Below are 10989 nucleotides of genomic sequence, written 5' to 3' on the forward strand. Positions count from 1 at the left end.
ATACACATCGGGTATCCTCTGACTAGCTAGCTGCACACTATACAGTCAGCAGTGCCACCTGCTGGTCACAACCGTTTTCACGATTCTGGGGAATGATCTAATAACAAAAATAGGAACTGTAATTAGCAGCTGTGCATTTGACATACATATCTCATTTCATTTTCTCAATGGTTCTATAAGCACTATTATAATGCCCAATTTACAGAGAAGACAACTGGCTAGGCCAGGATGTGAACCCCAATCAGCCTCCAGAATCCATACTTTTAACCATTATACTAGTCTAAACCAACCCCCATAAAGTATTTAAATTGCTGACAGTCTAGGAATTGCGAAAATGGGCTCTTAATCCACTTTGTTCAGAGGCATCTGTTCACTAAAAGAGCTCCCGCTGGACTTAGAATAGCCACGGTGGAGGGGGCGGGGAGAAGAGGGGGGCGGAAAGCTATGACCATTCAACCAAGAGCTGAGCAGATTCCTGCCATGAAAGAGGGCGACTGCTACCCTTTACAGTCCAGTCCCTAGGGAGGACGGTCAGCACAGCTTCTTTCCCGCCATCGCAGAAGCGCGGCGCAAGGGTCAGTAATAACAGGCCTTCCCGCCAAGCCAGGACGCAGCGACCTGGTGCGGGCTCCGGGCCAGGCCAGGTCAGGTCGCCTCAAGACTGATGGGAAGGCGCGAGGACAGCGCTGACAAGAGACCCTCGTCGGGCTGGGGGACCCCGGCGCGGCGGGGAGAGTGAAGCCGGGTGCAATCCCACGGCGGGGAAGGGACCCTGTGAGGCGCACTGGCCGGAGCCGCGAGGGCGGATAGGACCCGTGGGCGGGGCAGGCGCGGCCGGGGTCTCCGCAGTGAACGAGCTTCCCCCGGCGCGCTCCCGAGGGAGAAGCGGCATTCCGGGGCCTCTGCACGGTCTGTGCTCTCACGGGCCCCAGAGCAGCGGAGAAAACCAATCTGCGCGGAGGGAGGGCCGGGGTCAGTGGTCAGGCGCGGCGGCCGCAGCCTTTGCTCTGGAGGGGCTTTTGGGCTCAGCTGGGCGCTGTGGACGGCGGCTGCGGAGGGCCAAAAGTAGTCCTGGCCGGCAGGGCACCGCCATGGAGCGCGGAGTTGGGGACCCGGTGTCAATCGGGCTTCCCACACCTGCCCTGTGATTTCGCAGTTCTGGCGCAGTGGCACAGATCCCGACCTGTAAATTCTGGTCTATTCAATTCGAGCCAGGCTCTAGAGGCAGCCTCTGAAAAGGGAAAATACTAATTCAATTCATTCTGTTTATTGAAGCGGTAGAAGACCCGGCCCTAGCCCCAGGAGCTCTTAGTGGAATCCACTTAGTTGAAAAGGTAAGGAGCAACTTAGGGCGTAAAGAAATGGCGGTGAGTGACACACTGCAGCCCAGCAATGATTGGTGCCCAAAAAGTTTTGAATTAAGGGCTAGAGATCACTGTGGATCAGGGGATTCCTGGAAGAATTCAGGAACATGAGACAGGTGTTATCGCTTGGATCTGCAAGACAGGTGAAATCCCAACAAAAAGGGACTCATTGGCGCCCATACTATGAAACAGAGACTGTGGATGTGTTGGTAGCCTGGACGCAGATTGTGGAATAGTGATTCAGTTCTGCAGATAATTGGAAGTTACTGAAAAACATGGGTAGGGTCGCAATAAGATTGTATTTTGAGACTAACAATATAGAACCCCTTAGGGAGAGTATAGCTGAAGGCATGGATTCAAATTAGGAGACTAACAGGACAATCCAGGTACCAGCTGATTAACAGCCTGAATTAATACAACACTGATGATTGTAAAGGAGAGCCCCACAGGATCTTGTGACTGATAAAGGTAAGGACTTCAAGATTATTATGGCTTCAGAGCATGGGAGGCTAGAAAAACAGTGGTGCTACTAACAGAGCTGGAGAACTTGAAGGGGTGAGGAGAGGGATGTGAAGAGATGGTATTTATTTTTTCTGTTGAGGGAACTATGGCACTTCCACCTAACAACATCTAAGACCAAAGCTGATTCAAAACTTCCACTTAATGCATGAATTTCCTTGTATTCCTGCCTGATATACTGCCAAAGATGAGGAGCTGGTATCTTATGATAGGGCCCAACTCATTGTGACATAACTCTAGAATTCCTTTTCACATGGACTTGGGAGTTTTATAGTCAGAAGACAATTTAGGGCATTATCTGTGCCTGGCCCACTCATTCTCCCTTCTGAGCATTCAACAAGTATTTCTTGAACTTCTTAGCACAACGGTGGATGAGACCTGAGGAAAAGTAAAGTGTTGAAAACTGAAGCTCAGGCAACACTCAGAATTAGGGAATGAGGCAGAAGTGTTACTGAGGGAGTGCTCCAAAAAAATTCTGAACCAGAGGACATGATTAAATAAAATAAAAAGTGCACTTTTCTCAACTCACACATCTCTTAAGAATTCTTTTCACCTTGTTTTATAAATATGCCAGTCTCCTTTTCTAGGTAACTACTTGAAGGCAATTGTTCTGTCTTGCTTAATTTTATATCCCCAGGGCCTATCACTGTCTGATATATATTAGCAAACACAGATGTTTGTTAAATAAATGATTACCAGATGCTATAGAGGACAAAGGATGAAGACAGGTAAAAAGCCAGTGGGGACCTTCAAAGAGTGGCACTTCAGTAGAAGCCCCCTCCCTGATCTCACAAAGGTCTTTCGTTGCCTGGACAACCACTAAAGGACCCTACATAACTTGAATGAACTTGCTTCTACAGGTCACATTGACTGTGTGCTTTTTTTTAATTGGACAGGTTTTCAGGCACTATGATTGTAATTTAAGAAAATGTCCCCAAGGGACACAAAGAACATGGGTTGGTTCACTTAAAAACAGATGTACTGAGATAGTCTCTCAAAAACATGGTTTTCCTTTTTTCTAAGGCTAATATAGGAGGCTTGGATGAATCATTAAAGTAATGAAAGCTATGAGTAGATTCGGTAATAACTCAATGAACTATCCTCTAATTTATAAATATAGGTAATGACAGCTTATTAAGAAGCTGTGATTCAGAAGTTGTTTTGGAAGGAATACATAGTCTTACAACAGAAATAAGATCAGAGGCAGTCACAGCCTTAAGCCAGCCCCAGAACACCTATCCTATAAAGTACTTGAAACATGTTAGAGTACAATTTTTTTTTTAACTAACCACTATTATTAAAAAGGTTTTTTATGGGAAGTAAATCTTGTCCCAACTTGGGAAGTCCTTCTTCCTTTACCCTGTGAATGAGAAAAGGAGCTACCCTTACCACCTCCTGTGTAACTGGAACCCTCAACAACCTTCACAGTCCCACTGAAATTAACAAATTAACATCTTATGCTTAACCCAGCCACCCTACTATCTTATCCTTCCAATTTCAGAGGAGGAAAATGGGGAGGAGGGCAGATAGTAGGCATAAAAAAAAAAAGAAAGAAAAGGATGAGATTCCTCATGGCAGTGACTATTCCTGGGAAATGAAGCACAGATACTATAGCACTAAATTTTATTAGGGATTACATTAAGATTAAATCTCTAGGAATGAGGGAGTCCTAGTTAGAGGGCAAAAAAGCCCACGAAGCCTCCTCAGATCTCATAGTGAACCACCGGCTCAGGTTCTTTAGTGGGATCGCCGCCTCGTTCCAGGTACAGATTATTATAAGGATACTGCTTTGGCCCCTAAGGAAAAAAACACAGATCAGCAAAAATATACATCCAACCAATACCTAGCTATACTCCACTCAGAGTTAACAATCACGCGAGTAAATGGGTACACAGTAGCCTCTGGTCAGACCCAGCTGCGCTACAACAGCAGGAACTGCACTCCTCTTCCCGCTCAGCCCAAGGCAGATAGAAAGCCTAAATTGTAGGAGAAGTAGTGGTGCCTACACATGGGCACGGAGCAGAGGGAGAGAGAGGGGTGCCAGAGAGAAGGGGGAGAAAGGGAGGGGAAGAGAGGGAGAGGGTCAGACTCAAAGCTTTCTAAATGAGACGATGCATCCATCCATTCCACTCTCTCTCTTGGGGTCGAGACAGACTCAATCTCCTTTAAGTCACTCAGCCTCTAATGGTTCCACCACTAAAGTGGCCTAGCAAATGAGGCGTGCAGGAGCAGCAGTGGGGGAAAGCACAGAGGAGACACGGCTGGGACGTGCTTTAGGGGCTGCTGGCTTTACCAACAAACAGCTGTCAGAGAACACAGCTCAAGGGGAGGAGAAAAGGGTGATATGCTTACAGAACTGAAAAATGGAAGAGCCACACTGTGCTTCTTGCTCTCCTGAAGTGAAGTTAGTGCTCACCCCAGCCCTACGTGCACTTTCCAGCGTACTGCCCCTGGGGCTTGGTAGGAAGGCTCGTGTCAGTGCACACAGATATACCAGCTACCTTCAGAACATTGATTATCTCTGCAGAGGTAGCACTGGGCAGCCAACTGCAAACACAGCAGCCTCCCTGCTTTCAGTTCCTCTCCTTCCAATCCATCGTACAGACTACTCCCAGATTAATCTTCCTAAGAAATCAGCCTTCATTATGTCACCCTTCTGTGCAAAAACTCAAAATGGTTCCCCAAGTCATCACCATATCCCCAACCCCTAGCACAGTTTGCACCTGATACCCAGTAAGTGCTCCATAATCATTTGTTAAGTTAATGCATTACTACACCATCAAGTCCAAATACCTTTGCCATTCAACAGAAAGTGCTGACCTAACTGATAAACTCACCTCACAAAATTTTTTAACAGTCATTTCCAAATCTACGGGCACATCAGAATTACCTGACAGCTTTTTCAAAGTATTGATTCTAGAACTCTACTGTGGAACTACTGAATTAGGATCTCTGAGAATCTGAATTTTTAGCACCTCTCCAGGAAACCAATGTATCTGGTTGTCTAGGAACTATTTTAGGGCCTATGTGCCGATTCCACTCCAGCTAATGCATCCTTGTTTTTTGTTTTCTCTTGCCTCAAATGTTTTCTAACTTCTCCCCATCACCCACATCCTATTTTTTTAACATCTAGCATAACCCTTCTCCTTGACAGCAGCTCATACCTCTTAGCACATTCACTATACACCATATATACATTCAAACTGTGCCAAACTCCCATATCTGCTCAAACGTTGCCTATCATATTGTTTACCTACATTTTCTTCTTAATTAAATTATACTTAAAGCTAGAGAGTATATATTCAATGTCCTTTACAGTCTCCAAAATATAAATGTTTATGCTTGTAGTAAACAATTGCTTCCCGTCCCCTCCCTACAGGAAGTGCCCTTTACATGTCCAACAAAGGATAAGATTTCAAATCTAGACTCCTTGACTCTACCTTGAAAGATCACTCACTGAAATATAACTGGTAAATACAATCCCCAAATGGCAACTCTGGAAACTAGCTGGCTTCCACATTGTTTCCTCACCTAGTCCTAAAGTACCTTCTCACAAAGACTGGTCCCAGAAGTAGCAGTGGATCAGTGCTCTGGTACTTGTGCCAGGCCAATGGGTAAGGCCCTCCTAACTTCCATCTCCCCAGGCTCCAGGAAGGCAACCTTCGTATTGGCTGCATCCCTACTCCAGACATTTCACTTCCTCAGGAAATGGGGCCAACCAAGTAAATGTGCTTAAGGGAGCACTTCCCAGATACTCACCACAGGCTGGTAGGCAGGGTAATTCTCCCCAACCCAGAACATGAACACCATGAAGGCCACAAAGCCAAAGAGCTGCTTAAACATGACATTCCAAGAAACAGGACTGGGGGACGTGTCCACACGGTTCCTGATATACATGTCTAGGTTCCAGTGTATCTGAGGCAGAAAGGCAGATAATTGTCACCTACTGTTCCTCCTGCAAAAGGCAGGCAGTCCAAAGTGATCAGAGCCTGAGACAAGGCTTGACAGAAGTATTCTACTGCCCTCGGGCAATATTCTGAGAGCCAGATCTGACACACACCAGCCCACAGGACTAGAAGCTGGCCTGTCTAGGTTCTGCTGAGACAGAGGGAGCTCAACCGTGGAAGTGCACAACTTTCACAGTACAGAGTTTTGATTACTCCCAGAAGTCCTATTGTACATGCCACACATGCAACCTCAGATCTCAAATCACTGGACCTTGCTTCCTTGAGCAGAAAACCTAAGTTTTACTTGGACAGAGAAGTGCCACTTGGGCTAAAGAAACAAACCCCAAGAAGATACAGGGAGAAGGAAGGAAGGTCAAATGGGATATGATTCTCTCACCGGTTCACCCCAGTTCAATCTCAGCTCTTGGTGGTCCCAGGCATACCATGGATCCCTCTCCTGCTGTGAGCGGTCAGGGAGCTTCGGGTAGTCGCCATACCTGAGAGACAGCAAGAACTTCTGGGAGGGACTGTGAGCAGCCTCAGACAATTCAGAGTGGCCTCATCTCAGAGATGAGAAAGCAAGTAACAGAGATAACTATTTCGCCTAAAGATGGAGGCACTGACATATCAAGTTCTCAAGTTCTAGTCACTAAGCATACAACTACAGAAGTCCAAATTACACTTACAAGTTCATGTCAAACTCTGAAACGTTATAACGTACATAAGCTTTGCTTACTTTCAACAAAAAGTAAAAAAAGTAAAGCAATACTATAATGTTAGAGCTAAAAGGAAGTTTAGCAATCAATTACTCTAATTTCCTCATTAGATAGAAAATGAAACTGATGTTTAGGGTCTGAATCGAAAATCACCCAACTAACTGGAATAAAAACAAAAAGGGTACAGATTATAAAGCGTTCTTTTCATAGTAACTGTGTTCCTCAGCCACCAAGCTGGCACTTATTTCCATGTCTCAAACATGTCTTGGGACTTTTGCTAAGCTGGGTTTCCCCCAACAAATCCAGGTTCACCTTATAGAGATTTTGACCAAGATGCTCTTGTCCACAACACAATAAAAGAAGAAATGATGACAACTAGACGTGTCACAGAAAATGACTGGAAAACAAGAATAGGAGCTGCTAAAACCAAGGTTGAAAGAGTGATGCTAGGACAGGAAATGAGGGCGATGGTAATCATTTCAGATACTAACCATACGGATGTCATGTGGATCTGGGGGTGTGGGGGGAATCACATCAACCGGAGTAAGGGGGTTGGCTGTTTATTTTTTATTTATTTATTTTGTGGCGGCTGGCCGGTACGGGGATCCAAACCCGTGACCTTGGTTTTATTAGGCTGCAGACTAACCAACTGAGCTAATCGGCCAGCCAGGGATTGGCTGTTTAATTTGCCGAAGGGTTGCTACAATTTTCACAGTTCTAACAGCAAAAATATTTTTTAAAAGAAACATACACAAATATACGGTACTCTATCTACAAAGAAGGTTCTCATAACAGCAGTCGAGCTCCAGCCTGGTCACGTGGCTGAATAACAGCACCTGAGCCCAGCAGATGCTCAATCAAAATGAAACCCTGCGCTCTGGACAGAGCCAAGGAAGGTTCCTGCTATTCGGGGGTCCTCGAGGGAGCCATTAAAACCTCGGCTTCCTCATTTGAGGAAACAGCCTGAGCCAAGGAGAAAATTGAAGTCTTCTCAGCTGCAGCTGCTCACCCACCCTCTCCCACCTCCCTCCACCTCGAAAAGCACCCACACCATTGACTCTGAGGGGTCACAAGAAGGTTCTGCAGGAAGGGTCAGAGTCCAGCCACCTAACCCAGCTGGCCACCTCCCACCTGGTGCGAGCAGACCCTCTGTATCTCACCCCATGCCATCATCCGGGTAAGGCTCGTAATCTTCCACACGCATATTATACTTCTTGGCGGCGGCAGCCCGTTCTTCTGGGGTCCTAGGATAGGGCCCCGGGAGCATGTCCTTGGTAATATGGGAGGCTGGGGCGCAAAAGAGGGCAGGTCAGAAGCGACGCCTTCGCCCGCTTCAAGCTGCGGCGGCTGCGGAGGCCGATGGCCGGCACTTCACGGGACCAGCGCGACCCTCCGCTCCCTTTTCTGGATGTATCAACCCTACCCCCGCCCCCTGCCCGGACACAGCCACCGCGGTATGCACGATTCCCCCTCCCGACACACCAAACCTCAGGCATCCCCTTCCCACACTGAGGCCTTGCCGGTTCTCGCGGACCTGTCCGTGCACCCAAAGGCACCACGTTCCCGGCTGCCCTCCGCAGCCACCGGACTCCCAGGACCCCCGCCCTGGCCGCCGCCATCTTCACCTTCTTCAGGTTTCACCCCGCACATGCGCAAAGGCCTGTCACGGCGGCGGAGGCGGGCCCAACGCGACGGGGGAAGCCCGCAGTGAAGGAACGTCCTAAGGATTCCACAGGGGCGGGGTTTACAAACGCACCTGGGAAGCCGGAAGGAAAAGGAGCAGGTGGGCAGAGAATGCAAGGGATAGCGGGAAGGAGAGAAAACTGGGCAGGGCACTTCTTTTCTCCCTCAGATGGACCCATCCAGGGATCATGGAGACTCGGAATCTGAGCGTCTCAGGTGGACACCTTGACCCTCCTCCCCCAGGAGGAGTACTAGTGAAGTGGGCCTGTCTTATTCTCTCCTTCTCCGGCTGGCTCGCCTTTTCCTCTCCTCCGCTGGCCCTTCCTCCTTCCTTGACCCAATACGTGATTATTCTTCACTTTCAGCCCTTGGTCTTGCCTTTTCTTGTTCTGTTGCCCAAACTGGTTGATGTCCATCATTTAGACGCTCCATGCAACACACAAATCGGTTCCGAATTGGTTCCTCAGTTTCAGTCCTTGTTTATATCTTCATGTCCCAGTCGCCTTAACCCAACAAATGTAAAACTAAACTTTATCACCAAAGGCTGCTCTCCGGAGACAGCCTAAAACCTCAAATTTGCTAGGACTTGGATAAAAGTACTAAAACCTGCCCACCATTAACTAACTCTAATTCAACAGAAAAATGGGAGACATTATTATGTTTGTATATAAATATGTTTTCACTTTATTTAGACAAGTGGGATTTGGATAATTTACACGTAATAAATATGCACATATTTCCAGTGACTTTGAGGGTGCTCACTGTTTTGGAGCAGAATCCACTATTATAGACATTCTCAAATATGAGGGTACTTCAGGGCCGGCCCGTGGCTCACTTGGGAGAGTGTGGTGCTGATAACACCGAGGCCACGGGTTCAGATCCCTATATAGGGATGGCCGGTTTGCTCACTGGCTGAGCATGGTGCTGACAACACCAAGGCTTAAGATCCCCTTACCGGTCATCTTTTAGAAAAAAAAAAAAAAAAAAAATGAGGGTTCTTCAAAAGTTGGTTGAAAAATAGAACTGAAAAATAATACGACTCTTTCCATGAACTTTTTAAAGTACCTTTGTACATATCAGAGCAATAAAAACAGATAAATACTATACGGTAAAATTTGGGGAAGGACTGCTTCACAGCAACTTGCCCTTTTGTGAGCACCACTAGTTGGTTTTCAGAATAATTGGACAACATCTGCATTCAACCAATAAGAAGTCCTGATCTAATTTGGGTCAAAAAACAGAGTTGCTCTAATTTACTCACTGATTTTAATTAAGAGTTCATTGATATAGCGTAAAATTCACCCTTTTCAAGTGTACAACAAAGTGGTTTTTCGTATATTTACAAAGCTGTGCAACCATCACCACTTGCTATGATTTGAATGTGTCCCCCAAAGTTTATGTGTCGGAAACTTAATCCCCAGTGCAACAGATATGGGAGGTGGGGCCTAATAAAAGGTAGATTAATGTCATTATCAAAGGAGTGGGTTAGTCATCTCGAGAGTGGGTTTGTTATGAGTTCGGTTTCATGTCTTTCTTACTCTTCCATGCCCTTTTGTCCTTCCCCCTTCTGCCATGGGATGACACAGCAAGAAGGCCCTTGCCAAATGCAGGCTCCTCAACCTTGGACTTCTCAGTCTCCAGAACTATAAGAAATAAATTTCTTTCCTTTATAAATTATCTGGTCTGTAGCATTCCCTAATGGCAACACAAAAAACACCACTATCTAATTCTAAAACATTTTCATCATTCCCAAAAGAAACCCCATATCCATTAGAACATTCCCCCTACTCCCACCCTCTGGTAAGCACTAATCTACTTTCTGTTACTATGGGTTTCCCTATTCTGGGTATGTTATATAAATGGAATCATACAATATGTGATCTTTTGTGTCCATCTTCTTTCACTTAGCATAATGTTTTCAAGATTTGTCTGTGTTGTACCATGTATCAGTACTTTATTCCTTTTTATGGCTGAATAATATTCCATTATATGGATACGCAACATTTTATTTATACATTTATCAGTTAATGGACACAGGTTGTTTCCACTTTTTGGCTATTATGAATAATGCTGCGATGAACCTTCTTTTACAAGTTTTTGTGTGGATGTGTGTTTTCAGTTCTCTTGGGTATATAGCTATGAGTAGAATTGCTGGGTCATAGGATAATTCTGTGTTTAACTTTCTGAAGAACTGCCAAACTGTTTTTCAATGCAGCTGCACGCTTTACATTCTCACCAGCAGTGTATGAGGGTTCCAGTTTCTCCACATCCTTTCCAACACTAGTTATTATCTGTCTTTTTATTATAGCCATTCCAGTGGGTGTGAATGGTATCTCATCATGGCTTTCATTTGCATTATCCTGATGACGAATTGATGTTGAGCATCTTTTTATTATTGACCATGGTATACCTTCTTTGGAGAAATGTCTATTCAAGTTCTTTGTCCATTTTTTAATTGAGTTGTCTTTTATTGTTGAGTGTAAGAGTTTTTTTATGTATTCTAGATAGTTTCCTTACATACATTATTCATAAATCTTTTTTCCCATTCTGTGGATCGTCTTTTCATTTTCTTAATGATGTCCTTTGGGACCCTTTTTTTTTTTTTTTTTTTTGTCTTTTTCATGACCGGCACTCAGCCAGTGAGCGCACCGGCCATTCCTATATAGGATCCGAACCCGTGGCGGGAGCGTCGCCGCGCTCCCAGTGCTGCACTCTCCCGAGTGCGCCACGGGTCGGCCCATGGGACCCTATTTTTATTAT

At 45.7% G+C, this 10989-nt stretch overlaps 1 protein-coding gene across 1 annotated transcript; it reads right to left on the minus strand.

The window, feature by feature from the left end:
• Positions 1-3492: 3492 nt before the first annotated feature.
• On the minus strand, positions 3493-8203 carry NDUFB8 (NADH:ubiquinone oxidoreductase subunit B8). Its single transcript, XM_063103281.1, has 5 exons — positions 8081-8203; positions 7707-7833; positions 6228-6327; positions 5643-5798; positions 3493-3679 (listed from the first exon to the last, which is right to left on the minus strand). The coding sequence occupies exons 1-5, from the start codon at positions 8163-8165 to the stop codon at positions 3587-3589; spliced, it is 561 nt and encodes a 186-aa protein (XP_062959351.1). The 5' UTR covers positions 8166-8203; the 3' UTR covers positions 3493-3586.
• Positions 8204-10989: the final 2786 nt, after the last annotated feature.

This window comes from Cynocephalus volans, chromosome 7, assembly GCF_027409185.1.
Source record: "Cynocephalus volans isolate mCynVol1 chromosome 7, mCynVol1.pri, whole genome shotgun sequence".
NCBI lineage: Eukaryota > Metazoa > Chordata > Mammalia > Dermoptera > Cynocephalidae > Cynocephalus > Cynocephalus volans.

Excerpts from the sequence above, each read along its gene's own strand:
- NDUFB8 (XM_063103281.1), bottom strand. The coding sequence starts at position 8,165 with ATGGCGGCGGCCAGGGCGGGGGTCCTGGGAGTCCGGTGGCTGCGGAGG. Across the intron at positions 7,834-8,080 it reads GCCTTTGGGTGCACGGACAG|CCTCCCATATTACCAAGGAC; the intron begins GTCCGCGAGAAC and ends TTTGCGCCCCAG. Across the intron at positions 3,680-5,642 it reads ACCCTGCCTACCAGCCTGTG|GGGCCAAAGCAGTATCCTTA; the intron begins GTGAGTATCTGG and ends TTTTTTCCTTAG.